Source organism: Neofelis nebulosa, chromosome 17 (genome assembly GCF_028018385.1).
Source record: "Neofelis nebulosa isolate mNeoNeb1 chromosome 17, mNeoNeb1.pri, whole genome shotgun sequence".
Lineage (NCBI taxonomy): Eukaryota > Metazoa > Chordata > Mammalia > Carnivora > Felidae > Neofelis > Neofelis nebulosa.
The window spans coordinates 50,027,176-50,045,027 of record NC_080798.1 but is presented as its reverse complement, the minus strand read 5'-3'; the positions used below and the strand labels follow the sequence as shown (position 1 = coordinate 50,045,027).

General features: G+C 39.4%; 1 protein-coding gene and 1 long non-coding RNA gene across 4 annotated transcripts in view; one reads left to right on the top strand and one right to left on the bottom strand.

The window, feature by feature from the left end:
- The window catches only part of LOC131499289 (uncharacterized), a 22,091-nt gene extending 20,798 nt beyond the window's left edge, over nucleotides 1-1,293 (top strand). Inside the window, exon 2 of the long non-coding RNA XR_009255791.1 lies at nucleotides 638-1,293. This is a non-coding gene — a long non-coding RNA (uncharacterized LOC131499289). The remainder of the gene's footprint in view (nucleotides 1-637) is intronic.
- The window catches only part of ZFP1 (ZFP1 zinc finger protein), a 21,082-nt gene extending 3,230 nt beyond the window's left edge, over nucleotides 1-17,852 (bottom strand). The window contains exons 1-3 of one of the 3 annotated variants that reach the window (XM_058707161.1): nucleotides 17,693-17,852; nucleotides 12,327-12,385; nucleotides 1,433-1,559 (exon numbers count right to left, since the gene is read on the bottom strand). In XM_058707161.1, the coding sequence (XP_058563144.1) occupies nucleotides 1,433-1,559; nucleotides 12,327-12,341 (142 nt within the window). In that variant the 5' untranslated portion in view covers nucleotides 12,342-12,385; nucleotides 17,693-17,852. Of the gene's footprint in view, nucleotides 1-1,432; nucleotides 1,593-12,326; nucleotides 12,386-17,052; nucleotides 17,390-17,692 lie in introns of those variants that run through there. The other 2 variants (XM_058707162.1, XM_058707160.1) reach the window with 2 other exon arrangements.

Sequence of the window (17,852 nt, the reverse complement as noted above, 5' to 3'; positions counted from 1 at the left end):
TTTGCCTAGTTCTTAAGCTTGGAAAGACCAAAAAAGCCTGTGGCAAAAAAAGAATGGAAGCTGACAATGGACTCGAGTAGCACTGCCAGATTACAGAAGGACCTTAAAAGGTAAAATGAAATAAAAACACAGGGCAGCAGACAGGGCACAAATGACGTAGGCAAGCTGACAAGTCGAGGGATGCAGGAGGTTCAGCGTGTCCTCAGGGACACGGAACAGTCAGCACAGACCAAGAGAACAAGTGGACGAAGATGTGAAGGGAACAGCAAGCAGCCTGGGCAGATCTGAGTTTAGCAACCGCCACTTAGGCTCCGAATTGCTGTGGTCAGACGGGCACTTCCTCTCCACACTCCTAGTCTCTCTCCCCGGTTTTTTCTCCTCTGCTCTTGCAAGCCACACACCTTGCTAACAGCAATGCTCCTCACAGGTCTGCAGACATAATCCTCCCGCCAAGATCCAAATCTCTCATGTACAACTTTTGCAAATGGATGACAAGATCCAGAACCCATAGTCTGAAGGAAATGGAAAATAAATCCAAGGGTTCAAGATCCTTGTGACAGAATCATGTGTTTTACTTTTTTCCATTGAAACACCTTCTTTTTTTCCTTCTAATGTGTTCGATTTCTTCTCTAAACAGGTCTTGGCGCTGCTGTTATCAGAAGGAATCTTAAGGATCAGACTGACCCAGCCTTGACATTCCTGACTCTGGTGATCTTGCTGGCATTTGTGTCTAGGACAATGCATCACTCTTAGACTAAAGAAGAATCTATTACACCAATTCCATCACCTAAAATATCAAAGTCCCCATTCTGGCAAACTGGGAATACGAATGAAAGAGCAGCTAATCACAAAGGTTTAAGACAGGTTAGGTAAATGTCAAGGGTCAAGTGTGAGAGAAAAATATAAAAGTTCAACAAAAAATGTTAAGCAGAGACAGACGATAGTTGGAGGTAGGATTTTGATATCTGAGGAATCATCTGGTATTGGCCATCTTTTAAGGTTTAAGGATCTGAAAAACTGATTCTTAAAAAATATTTGAAAATAGTTCAACCTATTCATGACCCCTAGGATACTGCGTGGATTGGCTTCTGATGCTTCTTCCCTCTTTTGACATCTTCCCCAGAAAGTTCTGACCTGACCGTTCTTAACTATGCTATCTACACCTCTTGCTGTTGTTCCAACTTGAAAATCACATCTGGCTCGACAATATCAGAGAACTGGATGACGGAACACAGCTCCTAACTGCTTAGACTTCAGAAATCCCCCAAATAAAGAAGGTAGAACTTCAGCGTCTCCACTGTCTCTCGGCTTTAACACCTGAAGCCGCAGACCACAACCACATGGTAGTAATTCAGAAGCTCAGAATTTTTGGTAACTGAGCAAGGACATAAATGCTAGGCCAACACGGAGCTGCACTAAAAGCTGTGCTTACCCACTGAGAGTAAATTGCTGTAATTCTCCAGCATCACGTCCATGTAAAGGATCCGCTGGGAGGGGTCCAGTTGCTCCCATTCCTCCTGAGTGAAGTCCACAGTCACATCGGTGAATGAAACCGATCCCTGAAACGGCATATTACTCAGATGGCTATTCATTCTGAAATGATCAGCATGTGGCAATGGAGGAAGGATATGTGAAAATTTATTCTTACCTTGTAAAATTTATATAGGATGCCAACTGTACATCTTCACTGTTTTCTCATGTTTCCAAAAAATATGTTTATAAATTAAACATTTATGTACATCCCCTAGATCTCTGGCACTTGCCATATAGAACAGGTATCTAAGATTAATAAAATACTGTTTCTCCTCTGAAAATATGTAGAGGAAGATAAATAGGTAAACAAATACACAGTATTTAATGTTATCTGGACAAAGATGATACTCCTAGATATTCGTGTTGGGGGGTATCAAGTCAGACATTATTAAAGAGTTAATTAAACCTTTAAATATTTAAAGGCAGCAGACAAACTTCCAATTACCAGGCAAAATGTCAGACGTAAGTAAAGATCTCTCTACCATACCCAAGCCATACCAATGGTGCAAAAGCAAAAATAAACAAATGGAACTGTATCAAACCAAAAAGCACCTGCACAGAATGGAAACCACCAACAGAATGAAAAGGCACCCAACTAAATGGATAAAATATTTGCAAATCATCTGATAAAACAATCCAATTAATAAATGGGCAGAACATCTGAACAGACATTTTTCCTAAGAAGACCTACATACGGCCAAAGGATTCAAGAGAAGAGGCTCAGCACATCACTAGAGAAATGCCAATCAAAATCACAATGAGAGATTACCTCACATCTGTTAGAATGGCTGTTATCAACAAGAGATCACAAACGTTGGTGAGGATATGGAGAGAACGCTGGTGCACTGCTGGTGGAAAGGGAAACTGATACAGCCACTTGGGAACACACTATGAAGGTTCCTCAAAAGATAGAACTATCACATGATCCAACAATTTCACTTCTGGGTATTTATCCACAGAAAATAAAAACACTAACTTGAAAAGATCTATGCACACCCACGTTCACTACAGCATTATTTACAATAGCCAAGATAGGGAAACTTAAGCGTCCGATAATAGACAAACAGATAAAGAATATGCGGCATATATACACAACAGAGTATTTCTTAGCCATAAAAGAGAAAATCTGGCCACTTGCGACATGAATGGATTTTGAGGACATCATGCTAAGTGCAGTAGACAGATACTGGATCATCTCACCTCTATGTGGAATCTAAAACAAAACACAAAAACCAAAACAACCAAGTTCATGCATACAAAGAACAGATTGGTTGTCAGGATGGGGAATGAGCTAAATGGGGTAAAGGGGATCAAAAGGTATAAACATCCAGTTTTAAAATAAATACAACATAGGGATGTAATGTACAGTGTGGTAATCACAATTAACAATACCGTATCGCATATTTGAAAGCTGCTAAGAGAAAAGATCTTAAAGGTTCTCATTACAATTAAAAAAAAAAATTATAATATATATGGTGTTGGATGTTTACCAGACTTCCTCTCATCATTTAGCAGTATATAGAATTATCGAATCATAACGTGGTACACATAAAACTAATACTATATGTCATCCTATCTCCATAAAAAATTAAAAATCAGGTGTGCCTGGGTAGCTCAGCCAGTTAAGCGTCTGACTTCGGCTCAGGTCATGATCTCACAGTTTGTGGTTCAAGCCCCAGGTCAGGCTCTGTGCTGACAGCTCAGAGCCTGGAACCTGCTTCTGATTCTGTGTCTCCCTCTCTCTCTCTGCCCCTCCCCGACTCATGCTCTGTCTCTCTCTGCCTCTCAAAAATGAAAATGTTAAAAAAAAAATTAAAAATCAATAAAAAAGAATGTTCACAGTTAAATTTTACATAGGACCCCAAAGCCAGAACAACGAATGCTCATCAATAGATGGATTTCTTACGGTATACTAAAATAATTGAGTATTATAAAGCAATAAAAATGAACTAGTTCCAGCTACACAGTGAGGATTTCACAAGAGCTTCAAGAATCCTGACTATTTTCTATTTCTTGGCCTGAAAGACGACTACATGGATTTTATTTATCTAAATCCACTGGGCCAAATGATAGATGCAATAAGAACTTCTGTATGGCTGCCAGACCAACAGGGGGAGAAACCTGTGGCACATTACTTGGACTCAAGTTATAATAATTGAGAAATGACTCTACCATCAAATATGAAAAATGTCCGTATTCTCCTTATTTTCCATACTCCATACAAACAAAAAACTCAAAAACTTGATGAAACACAGTTCTGATACCATAGCATTAGATGTCAAGCATGACAGACTTCAAAAACTTTTGCCAAGACAGTATACAGTTTCCATCTGGAAGGAATGTGGTGTTCTGGCCAGAAAGCCTATGGTCATGAAGAGAGGTAGAGCTAAGCATATCTGACATCTAAACAGACCATTTCTTAATACCCCTCCCTCAACTCGTCCAACTATTAGATCCTCCTTGACTTACGATGGTTACATCCTGATTAACCCATTGTAATATGAAAAGAGAAGTCAAAAATGTTTTTTTTTAATGTTTACCTTGATTAGACGTGGTTATTCATTACCTCCTGAAAACTGATAAACTAACCGCTAGCCCAGCATTCAACACCAGATTTCTTTTCCATCCCTCTTTCCCATGGCTTTCCTCTCTAAGCAAAGGTCTTCCCAGTAAGATCACATCTTACATCACACTTAGATGTGATCCTTCCTTATTGTGAGTTCCTATTCGGTTTTAAACCCTGGAGTATTTTGTTTGTATCTCTTGTGGCAATCATTTTGCTTTCTTTTGTTAAAAGTGTCTTATTCCTTCCACTCTCCCCTCTGGATGTTAGATTTTTTAAGATTTTCCAAAACAACTCTCCTCAGACCACAGAAGACCATTAACCCCAAGAAGAACAAATGCAATCACATTACGCACATCATCACAAAACTGTTAAAAATCCCAAAAGAAAAAGGAGGCACTGCCTAAAAGGGCACAATAAAATTGCTAGCTGATTTTTCCACAGAAACAATGTAAGTCATTAAACAACAGAGTATCTTCAAAGTACTGAAAATGCTAGAATATGAGTTGGCAAACTTTCTACAACGGGCCAAGTAGTAAATATTTTAGATTCCGCAGACCACATGTAGTCTTAACTACAACCAATCAAGTCTGCCACTGCACCGTGAAAGCAGGCACAGGAAATACGCAAACATAGGCACGGCTATGTTCCAAAAAAGCCTGATTCCTGGACAATGAAATGTGAAATTCATGTAATTTTCACATCGTGAAATACTATTCTTTTGATTTTTTTCATAGCCATTAAAAAAATGTAAAAACCACTCTTAGCTGTGAGCCATATAAAAGGAAGGCAGAATGCCATCTGGCTCATGGACATAGTTTAACAGCCTGATCTAAAATGACAACTACTGCATAGTAAATGTCACATGAGTGCTAGCTTTTTTTACTGCTGTAAAACGATGTGAACCATAAAGAAGACAAACCTAGCAAGAATCAGTTGGACATAAAAAGCATCAGGGAGCAAATAAGTCAGCAAAATAAGTTATTAAAATACGTATATATGGGATGTTTCCGGGAAGGAGGTATTAAATAATTAGCTGAAACTAATTTTTGGATGCCAGAAACCTGGGAGTTGTGACACAGAGAAAGTGTTGTGTTTGGAAGGAAAATATAAATCGTGATTAGCTTTTTAAGTTTTGTTTAAAATATAAGCTAAAAAAGAGTAAGTTAAACCTTTAAAAGAAATATAAAAATATAGTTTGACACACCAGTAGAAGAAAAATGCTCAAAGTGACAAGGGGAAGAAAACCAGTAATAAAATAAAATAGAATAAACATTTAATAAAAGGTCAAGACAAGTCTTTAAAAAAAAAAAAAGACTTCAGACAAGTCTTCAAAAAAAAAAAAAAAGACGCAAACTTAAATAACAAAGCCTTAAAAGGTACAGAAAAGCTAGCACAGGAACATTAATAATTCATTAAAAAAATTAAGGAAAACAGAATTCCAAGAATATGTATATATCATGACCCCAAATTCTATCAATTCTATTTAATGTGTAAAAAATATGAAAAGAAGTGGACAGACCCGCACAAAACTTACAATATTGGCCACCTCTAAAGTGAGGAAACAATCTTTAATGGTCAACAGGATTTTAGCATTGAATAAGGTGACTTAATGCCAGGAGTGGGAGCCTGCTAAGGGAGGTCAGAACCATGATGGTGAGAAAGCGGAAGAGACAGAATTCATGTGTGAATTGTGCAACATAACAGCCTTCAATACACATAGTGTATGGAAGCAAATAAGCCAAGATGTTCAGTCTTGACTTGGATACTCTAATAGGTTGACAACTATTAGGCTGGGCCATACTGAAATTACTGACAGGCAACTGTTGTACATACAAACACTGCTATTTCATATAGCTCAGCCTAATCCATTTTCATTTGTATTTCTCTGCATTTTCACACTTCACAAAATCAAACCAAAAAAAGGTGAGAAGAACTATCTTAGGAACTGTCATGCAAACAGGAATTAAAACACAAATCATCAGAAAAAAATGAAAACAGTGGCTACAAAGAGCAAATTCTACAAGTTTCAGGAGACAACTAAAAGGTCACGTTCTGATAGGTAGAAAGGCCTTTGTACTTCATGACTACAACACTAAAAAGTGATCCCTTCAAAATTCCGAGAGAGGAAAACAACAATAAAAGCTGGACAAATACATACAACAACTTGCAGGTATTAGCAACCACTGCACGGCTACAATTAGTGAAAGAACAGTGAACATGACGGGAGGCCCACATTACCAATGATGATAAAAATGCTGAAAGAAAGAAATATATCAATCTTGAATTCTATATACAGCATAAATGTCCCTAAAGGTGATTTTTAAACAGTAGCGCAGAGAAATAGAACTGAAGTAGCAAGTGGCACTGTTGCTACATTGAAAAAAGAAAAATTAGCATTTGGGTCTGCAAAGCAACTGAGATACGGGGGCAAAGTAATGAAGGTAAAGAAGGCATAGAGAAGGGGCTCTAAAATTCTGCATAAAAATTCACCTCAGATCTTTGGGTGGTTCCTAATTATGTGCAAGTAGGAGGGAAAGCCTCTAGGAGAATTAGTAGAGGGCAACGATTTTGTTCTGCCAGACAGTTAAATTATTGGCAAAACAAAACGTAACATTCTTCAGAGCAGAAGTGTGTGTCGTACACGTCTACCATACAAACAAAAATGACTAGACATGTGAAAAACCAAAATAGCACAATAAAACAATAAACAAGAGATCAACAGTCAAAAGCATATGTAGAGAGAATCCGTAGGTTAGAGTTAGTACACAAGACTTCAGATTAACTGTAAAGTAATATGCTAAAGAATACAGAGAGGGGCGCCTGGCTGGCTCAGTCAGCAGAGAGTAACTCTTGATCTTGGGGTTGTGAGTTTACGTAAGAGGAAAAAAAAATACAGAGAAAAAGATGAATAATGTAGATGAAAATATGGGAATATTTCAACAAAGAACTGGAATCTACAAAAGGGAAGCATATGGACATTACAGAACTGCAAAAAGCGTTTTCAACTAAAATTTCAAACACACTGTATAGACTTAATAGCAGATTAGATTCAGCAGCAGAAGTGTGCACTCGAAGGTAGACCAATAAGAAAATATCCAAACTAAAGCAGAGAGAAAAAAATGGGGAAAAGTTAAAACATAAGAAATGTGAAGTATGGCCCAAAAGTCTAATATACTATTGCTTAAAATGCTAAAAACAAAAAATATATAATGTGTAGTCTCACAGGTGGAGAAAAAAAGTGGGACAGAAGCAATATTTGAGATATAACAGCTAAGAATTTTCCCCAATATGGTAAATATCATCAACCACAAATCTAAGAAACTTAATAAAGCCCAAGCAGAATAAATGTAAAGACAAGTATACCTAAACACATCACACTCGAACTGGTGAGCGCCAGAGAAAAACAGAGTATCTTGCAAGTGGCCAAAAGAAAAAGATTCCTTTCCTTCAGGGAAAAACAATAAAAGTGAAGACTCATTTCTTAACAGAAAGCACAGAAGTGAGATAAAAACAGAACGTCATCTTTAACATACTTACGGAAAAAAGAAGCCCTAGAATTCTATCCCCAGGAAAAACATTTTTCAAAACAAAGGTCAAAAGGCGTATAGAGACAAATAAAAGCTGCAAGAATTCACCGCAATATACTGTATACTGTTCTTGGACCATATTGAGGTGGTATAACATTAATTCAAGGTGATTAGTATATAAGCTATAATCCCTACAGAGGCCACTTAAAAAATACACCACCTCATCATAAAAAGGGAGATGTGGCTATATTTATATTGCCAGAGATAAAGAGGAGGATTCCAAAATGACAGAAGGGTAAGTCCGTCAGGAAGACAGAACAATCATAAATGTGCATGCGCTCAATGACACAGCTTCAAATTACATTAAGCAAAAAGTGACAGAACCAGAGCAACGGACGGACAAATCCACATTCATACTATCCATCAAGCAAGTATCACAATGGAATGAAGATATTTTCAGAAACGTAAAGCCTAAAAAAATGTTCTCCCATACCCTTTCTTAAGCTACTAAAAAATGTACACCAATAAAACAACAGTGACCCCAAAAAAGACAAAGACATGGGAAGAGGCAAACCAAAGATCGATACCAGAGCTGAAGGAAATCCCCAGGAGCTCGGAAGAGACTGCAGGGTGGCAGGGATGTCTATTGATACCAAACTGCTTGTCGTACATGGGTACGACTGCTTTTGAGTGCAACTCAAAAGCAGGCATTTTGAGGGCCGTCATAACACAAAAAGCCTACTGCCACTGGACCACCTTTTTAACCCGAGGGCAGAATGCCTGGGTGAGCCTGGCCCAGTTTCTTATTTGCACTCAGTCTGACTTGTTTTCAACATGTGCTGGTGACACCTCCTACTTTCTACCTTCCACACCAGGCTACCCTGCATCAGATGCCACTCCACCTTACACAAGCGTCCTGCTTTGATGGACTCCTGACAGTTGGCAGTTACCACCAGGCTAAAAAGCAGCGAATACAGGCAACCACCTGGTTTAATTCTATTTCTACCAGACATTCAATACCTGATTCACACTTTGACCCTGCCAGATAGGCCAGCCATGTGAGCCCTATGTTTTCCTATGTTTCTCATGACCTTGCCAATGACTTCTCCAGATGGAATTTTTGGAAATTCTCAGAAAAGCTGAAGCCAGACTGACTCAGACACTGTATTCAGCTCATCTTCTCCCAGAAACCTTTATCCGATACCAGCAAAATTGCAGGACACAACCAGACTTATGCTTATCGGATAACTTTTGACACACTGCTTCCCCAGTAAGGCGGTATCATTTTAGACTGTCACCAATAATGCATGCGTGGTTTCATCTCTCTTTGGTTAATACTGGCTAATAAAACTTTAAAATAAACAGCGATTAAAACAGAACAAAACAACCCAAGTCTTGACAAAACGGAGCATGGGTGCATATAAGGACATCTTAAATCTGAGGGTCTGGAAGCAAAAGAAAAGAGAACTCCACCGATCAGAAAGAAAATTATGCAGCACAAGGCAATATAAACTCCAGTTACAGTTTCTCAAAACTAAATTTTATGTTGATGAGGCATGTATGTAGATAAGCGGTAAAATCTTTAAGAAAAGCAGGGGAGGGGCACCTAGGTGGCTCAGTCAGTTAAGCATCCGACTGTTAATTTTGGCTCAGGTCACAATCTCAGTTTGTGGGATCGAGCCCCACATCGGTCTCTGTGCTATCAGCACAGAGTCTCTCTCTCTCTCTGCCCCTCTCCTGCCTGCTCTCTTTCAAAATAAATAAACTTTAAAAAAAAAAAAGAAAAGAAAGAGGGGCGCCTGGGTGGCTCAGTTGGTTGAACATCTGACTTTGGCTCAGGTCATGATCTTACGGTCTGTAGGTTCGAGCCCCACATCAGGCTCTGTGACAGCTCAGAACCTGGGGCCTGCTTCTGATTCTGTGTCTCCTCTCTCTCTGCCCCTCCCCCACTCATACTCTCTCAAAAATGAATAAAATTTTTTTAAAAATTAAAAAAAAAAAAGAAAAGCAGGGGAGTAATCGACAAAAATGTCAAGATAGAGGATACCTACTAGGATGATTCAATGGGAGAATGTATCATCAAGAACAGAGAATGTTCTAATTTTTTTTTTAATGTTTATTTAGTTTTGAGACACAGACAGATAATGTGAGCAGTAGAGGGCAGACAGAGAGGGAGACACAGAATCCAAAGTAGGCTCCAGGCTCTGAGCTGTTAGTACAGAGCCTGATGCAGGGCTTGAACTCACGAACCATGAGATCATGACCTGAGCCAAAGTGAGACACTTAACGACTGCGCCACCCGGGTGCCCCGAGAATGTTCTAGTTCTTAACTTGGGTAAGGTACATGGGTGCCCATTTTCTTATTATTCTTTAATGCACACATATTTGTTATACATATTGTTATGATGCACATAAAAGTATTACAATGCCTTATATACTCTGTTCATTACACAATAAAATAATAAGGAAACTCTAAGTTTTTTTACAGAAAGACTTCGGATATGTTACTGAGTGATAAAAATACAAAATTGAGACAATGAAAAGACAAGGCACAGACGGGGAGAAAATCTTGGCAAAACACATACCTGATAAAGGAATGGTATCCAAAATATATTTAAGAATTCTTAAAAATCAACAATATGAAAACAACCTGATTTAAAAATGGGTTAAAGACCTTACTACACACCTCATCAGTGAAAATACAGAGATGGAAAATAAACATATGAAAAGATACTCAACATCATGTCATTAAGGAACTATAAATTACAATGAAATACTGCTGCACACCTACGAGAATGGCCAGAATCCACCACACCGACAGCACCAAACGCTGGCAAGGATGTGGAGCAGCAGAACTCTCACTCGCTGCCCGTGCGGGTGCCACATGGCACAGCCACCTTGAAAGACATTTTGGCAGTGTCTCACAAAACCAAACCTACTCCTACCATACGATCTAGCAGTTACTCTCCTTAGTACCTACCTAAATAAGTGATTTTATCCGCACACAAAACCCTGCACGTGAGTGTTTGTAGCAGCTTTATCCATAATTGTCAAAACTCGGAAGCCGCCATTCAATAGGTGAGTGGATAAATAAATGGTGGTACATCCACACAACAGAATATTATTCAATGGTAAAAAAAGATGAGCTATCAAGCCATGAAATGATATACAAGAACCTCAAATGCATATTTCTAAGTGAAAAAAACTAATGGTTACACACTGTATGACTCCAGCTATATGACATTCTGGAAAAGGCAAACCTATGCAAACAGTTAAAATGATCACCAATTTCCAGGGGCTCAGGGAGGTGGGGGCTGAGCGGGTGGGGTGGGAAGGATGAATAGATGAGGCACAGGGGATTTTTAGAGCAGGAAACTATACCGTATGAAACTTCAATGGTGGGTACGTGTCATTATGTATTTGTCAAAATCCACAGAACATACAACGCCAAGAATAAAACCTAATGTAAGCTACAGATTTTAAAGTGTTCATATTGGCTCATGAACAGCATCAGGTGTACCACATTAATGCAAGATGTTAATAACAGGGTAAGCTGTGTGTGTGGAAGGAATGAAGGAATACACAAAAACCCTGTACTTTTCACTCACATCTTCTGTAAACTCAAACTGCTCTAAAAAATGAAGTCTATTAATTAAAAACAAAACACATATAAACAAATCAGCATGATTAATATGCTTCCTATAATAACCTGTATTTGTACTCATGTAAATATATACATATAAACTCTGAAAAGCTACTCAAGTGGGGAGTCTGGGTGATTCAGTTGGTTAAGCGTCTGACTTCAGCTCAGGTCATGATCTCACAGTTTGTGAGTTCGAGTCCCACATCAGGCTCTGTGCTGACAGTGCAGATCCTGCTTCGGATCCTATGTCTTCCTCTCTCTGTCTCTTCCCAGCTCGTACGCATGGGCACACACGCACACTCTCTCTCTCTCAAAAATAAACAAACATTAAAAAAATAATAAAAAGTCTGGGGCGCCTGGGTGGCCCAGTCAGTTGAGTGTCTGACTTCGGCTCAGGGTCATGATCTCACAGTTCGTGAGTTCGAGCCCTGCATCAGGCTCTGTGCTGACAGCTCAGAGCCTGGAGCCTACTTCAGATTCTTTGTCTCCCTCTCCCTCGGCTCCTCCCCTGCTCACATGCTGACTCTCTCTTTCTCAAAAACAAATAAAGATTAAAAAATAATTTTAAAAAATAACAAAAAGTAAATAAAAAAGAAAGCTACTCATGAAAGCTACTCATGAAAGTAATGGTATTGTGGAGGTCTGGGGGAGAATTTAAATACACACCCAGATATTTACTGAGTTTTTTGGCATCCTGCTCATTTGACTGAAAAAGTAAGATACACACAAAATCCTGCATTTGCAGTGAAGAATGCTATACAAAATAACCAGAGACAAACTGATAAACCCATCGTTTCTGGGGATGTTGTCCAAAACACCATCTGTATGAAGGTCCATAAAATTTACTCAGACCTGATATCAGAGAACGAAGGAGATGCCACTCATAATCAATTCAAGACAATTAACTTGGTTTGCTTTTTGGCTGCTGGTATTGGTCAATTATTCTTACTACATTTTCCTTAAGTTTTGCTCATCTCTGCCTTTATATTTCATTTTCTGGGTCCTTATAAACTTCCTCAAATGCAGTGAAAAAACAAAATTGGGAAAAACAACTCACCTGGGATTTGTTCATTTTTTGTAGTTTTGGGGTAAAGGCTGAGAACTATGAAGGCCGAACTGAAAGACAGAAAAAGGAAGATACTGTTATTAATGATGTGACTTGCTTTGGAACTCCTACAATGACTTATTTACAAATCCTTACACATCATTTGGGAAAACACCACCTACTGGGAGAGTCCCTTGCCCTCTTCAGAAGGGACCTAAACAATCATGGTGGCAATACTTACCTTGAATCAAACATTACGAGACACCAGAAAAGGCCAAACTAAGACAACCCACTATCAAGAGACAAAGCAATCAACACAAACTTCAACTGATGATTATCAGACAGGGAATTTAAAATAACTATGATTCATATTTTAGAAGCTTTAATGGAAAAGGTGGACAACATAAATAAATGGGAAATTTCAGAAAAGATGAAAACTGCAAGAAAAAATCAAATGGAAAAGCAAGAAATTACCTAAAATGAAACATAAAAACAAAGTAGAATGAAAAATTAAATAAATAGAGAATCCAAAGACTATAGTTCAATATCAAATGGCGTAACAAACATGTCATTGGAATACCAAAAAGACAATCAAGAATGGGACAGAAGAGGTATTTGAAGACATAATGATTGAGGATTTTTAAAAAATAATGATATCAAACTATAGATCTAAGAAACTCAAATAGTTTATCTAAACTGAATAAATACCAAACCAAACAAATATGTAAGACATCATATTCAAACCACTGAAAACCAAGGTTAAATAAAAAGTCTGGAAAGTAGCCAGAGGGAAAAATGACACATTATATAGAGGAACTACATAAAGAATCACAGTCAATTTCTCATCAAAAACTATACAAGCCAGAAGACAAGGCAGTGACATCTTTAAAGTATGTATGTATGTATGTATGTATGTATGTATGTATTTATTTAATTTATTTTTGAGAGTGTGTCATAGCAAGAGCAGAGGAGGGACAGGGAGAGAGGAAGACAGATAATGCCAAGCAGGCTCCATGCTGTCAGTGCAGAGCCCAGTGCAGAGCTCAAACTCATGATCTGTGAGATCACAACCTGAGCCAAAATCAAGAGTTGGCCACTCAAATGACTGAGCCACCGAGGTACCCCTATTTTTTATTTATTTTTTTAAGTTTATTTCTTTATTTTGAGAGAGAGAGAGAGAGACAGAGAGAGAGAGAGAGAACAAGCAGGGAAGGGCCAGAGAGAATTCCAAGTAGCCTCTTCACTGTCAGCAGAGAGCCCAATGCAGGACTCGAGCTCACAAACTGCAACCATAACCTGAGCCGAAATCAAGAGTCAGACACTTAACCAACTGAGCGACCCAGGTGCCCCTGAAGTACTTAAAAAAAAAAAAAAAAAAAAAAAAAAGCGGGGCAACTATCAACCCAGTATTCTATACCCAGCAAATACATCCTTCAAAAAATGAAAGTGAAATCAAAACTTTTTGAACAAAAACAGAGAATTCATTACCAGTAGACTTGTACTAGAAGAAATATTTAAAGTAGTTTTTCAGGTAGAAGGAATATGATACCAGACAAAAACCTGGATCTACACAAGAAATAAAGATCTATGGGAATGCTTAAAATAAAGATGACTCTAAAGAAAACCTTCTTACTTTTAATCACTCTAAAAGACAAATGATTGTCAAAAAATAGCCCGTAAGTTTTGTGGGCTTACGGCATATGTAAAACTACAACATATGATAGTACAAAAGATGGGATGATGAAATTGGAGAGTATATTATTATAAAGATCTTATATTACACGTAAAGCAGTAAAATATTACTTAAAGGTCCACTGTGATTAACTCCAGATTTGTATTGTAAATGCCAGGGCAACAACAAAAAAAATTTTTAAAGGGGTATAAGTGATAAGCCAATAGTGGAGGAAAAAAATGAAATCATAAAAGTACCAACTAATACAAAAGCAGTTGGAAAAAGAGTTAAATACGAATGAAGACCAACCAGGACAAGTAGAAAACAAACTAGCAAGATGGTAGATTTTAATTGAACCATCTTTTTTTTTTTTTAAATGTTTATTTACTTTTGAGAGAGACAGAATGCAAGTGGGTTAGGGGCAGAGAGAGAGGGAGACACAGATCTGAAGCAGGATCTAGGCTCCGAGCTGTCAGCACAGAGCCTGATGCTGGGCTCGAACTCATGAGCTGTGAGATCATGACCTGAGCCGAAGTCGGCAGCTCAACCGACTGAGCCACCCAGGGGCCCCATAATTGAACCATCTTAATAACTGGTATAAAACACCAATTAAATGATAGAGGTTGTCAAACTGGACAAAAAAAAGGAAGGCCAACTGCTTTTAACTGTTTATAAGCGGTTTGTTTGAAATATAAAAACATAGCTAGATCAAAAGTAAAGGGATGAAAAAAAAAGATATGCCTTGCAAACACTAACCAAAAGAGAGTGATTATATTAATATCAAAGTAAACTTCAGAATAATATTACCAGAAATACAGTGATATTACATAATGTCACTGTGATAAACAACACCTGGTGAATGTGTCAAATGGCCAGAAGGCATAACAATCCTAAATGTATACGTACCTAACAAAAGCATTTCAAAATACAAGAAGCAAAAATTGACAGAACTGAAAGAAAAAAAAACAGATAAATTCACAATTATAGTTGGAGACATCAATACTCTTTTCTCAGTGACAAAACAGGTAGATAGAAAACCAGTAAAGATATAGAAGAATGGAACCACGCTATCAACCACCCTGACTCATTTTGTATTTATAGAAGACTCTACCACCAGCAGCACAATAGTCATTAAATTATATATTAAAAATTCCCAAGATAGATCATATTCTTGGCCACAAAACAAACCTTTCATTCTAAAGAAATGAAATTTGTAACAAAGTGTATTCTTTGATGAAAATAGACTTAAACTAGAAATCAATTACTAGAAAGAGATCTGTTAATTCCTTCTTTCCAAATACTTGGAAATTAAACTACAAATTTCTTTTTTTTTTTTTTTAACATTTATTTATTTTTGAGACAGAGAGAGACAGAGCATGAACGGGGGAGGGGCAGAGAGAGAGGGAGACAGAATCGTAAGCAGGCTCCAGGCTCTGAGCCATCAGCCCAGAGCCCGACGCGGGGCTCGAACTCACGGACCGCGAGATCGTGACCTGAGCCGAAGTCGGACGCTCAACCGACTGAGCCACCCAGGCGCCCCTAAACAACAAATTTCTAAATAACCAAGGGTTGAAAAAGGAAGTCACAAGTTTAAAAAACCCATAGAACTGAATAGAAATGAAAGCACAACATACCAAAATTTGAGGGATATAACTAAAGTAGTATTATGGCATTAAATTATTACCTATATTAACTGTAACTACAAACAGTTATAGCATTAAACTGTATTAGAAAAGAAAGATTTTAATCAATTACCGCAGTTTCCACCTTAAGAAAGCAGAAAAAAAATTAATTAGTTAAACCCAAATCAAGCATAAGGAAGGAAATAATAAAGTTAAGCGTAGAAATCCATAAAACTCAAAACATGGGGGTACCTGGCTGGTTCAGCAGGTTGAGCATCTGACTCTTGATTTCAGCTCAGGTCATGATCTCACAATTTGTGAGTTTGAGCCCTACTTGGGGCTCTGCGCTGACAGGGTGGAGCCTGTTGGGATTCTCTCTCTCCCCCGCCCCAACCATGCACTCTCATACTCTGTCTCTCAAGAGAAACAAATAAACATTTAAAAAATCCCTCAAAACAGAAAAACAATGGAGAAATTCCATAAAACCAAAACCTGGTTATTTGAAAAGATCAATAATATTGATAAACCTCTAGCCATACTGACCAAAAGGGGGAAAAAAAAAAAAGGAGGGCATTAATTACCATTATCAAAAATGATGGAGGAGACACTACTACAGATGCTACAGATATTAAAGAGTTATTCTTTAATAATAAAAATAGAGGGACACCCAGGTGGCTCAGTTGGTTAAGCCTGGTGTGGGACCTGATTGTGGCTCAGGTCATGATCTCACAGTTAGTGTGGGTTAGTGAGTTCAAGTCCTGTGTCTGGCTCTGCGCTGACAGGGCGGAGCCTGTGTGGGATTTCTCTTTCTCTCTCTCTCTCTGCCCCTCCCCTGCTCATGCTGTCTCTCTCTCTCTCTCAAAATAAATAAACTTAAAAACATTTTTTTAAATAACAGATAACCATTAGCTATGTTAATTAAGGAGACAAAAACAAAAAGGGGGAGAAATCCCAAATATACAAAATAAGAACAGTGGAAAATATCAACAAATACAAGAGAAAAAATATGAAATGATGGAAAAATGATTTCATTTTCAACAATACACTACATAAGGATAAAGAAAAATGATAACCTTTTTTTTTAAATGACAAACTTCTGTAAAGATTATAAAGTGCACTTAAGGGAGACAAAACAAAACAGGGCTTGAACACTGGGATGGCCTACAATATGATCCAACATCATAAAGGTGTCCATTCTCCCTAATTAAATGCAGCCATTAATCGGATCATAATAAAAGTATTGGCAGATTTTTAATGCGAATAATTCTAAAGTACCAGTGGAAATCATAAATCAACTTGCGTAATCTCAAAGTGGTAAAAGGCTTCTGAGTGCCATAAAAGAGAAGAGCAGTAAATTCAACTACAAATTAATTCAAAACGCCTGCAAGGCAAAACTATCAGGGAACAAAATCAAAAGGAAAATGTAAAAACATGTGCCACTTACACAAAATACCGGGAGGCTCGGGTACTCCACCCATCTGAGCCTCCGGTTTTTCCTTCAGTTGCAACTGAGATACTAGCGACGTCACAGGCTAGGTGTGAGGATTAGAGGAACACTTAGCCGAAAAGGCTTTCGCAAAGAGGTCAGAGGTCTCCTCCGGTACGCCGCCTGCATCAGGAAACTTGCTGGGGCTTTCATTCCTCCCCGCACCAGGTGATGCTCGGGCACTCAGCACGCGGCTTCCGGGCGCCGCCAGGTGTGTGCGGCCCCGCCCCCGGCCTCGCCCCGCGCCCGCGGGGCCTGGTCACGCGCGCACCCGCCCGGGCTTCCGGACTCGCTCCCGCGCGACAGGAGACGCTGGCGGCCGGTCGGAGGCGCTTCTCCTGACAAAGGGAGGAAGGCGAGCCCTCGCCGCCGCCCTCCCTCGCCGCCGTCCCCGCCCCCGCACGTCCGGCCAGGCGGGCCCCGCCAGCCCCGTGCGGAGGACTGCGCGGGGCGGCCCCGGACACCGCCCCGAGGGTCACCGACGTCTGCAAGTCGCTGAAGTTTGGGCTCCCACCCTGCGCGGACAGGAGCCCATCCCTCATCTCCTCCTCCGCGGCCCCCAGCCCTCGCGTAGCTGCATGGCAGCCCCCCCTCATACCTGGAGGGGCACGGCCTCCACTTGTGGCTCAGTGCCAAGCCAGGTCACGGCGCCGGTCAGCGAAGATGCGCGGAGACCGGGGCCCTGTCACCCACTCGCGGCAGGAGGTGGGGGAAGGGCAGCCACCGGCGCGCTCGCAGCACTGCACAGGCGCAGATGC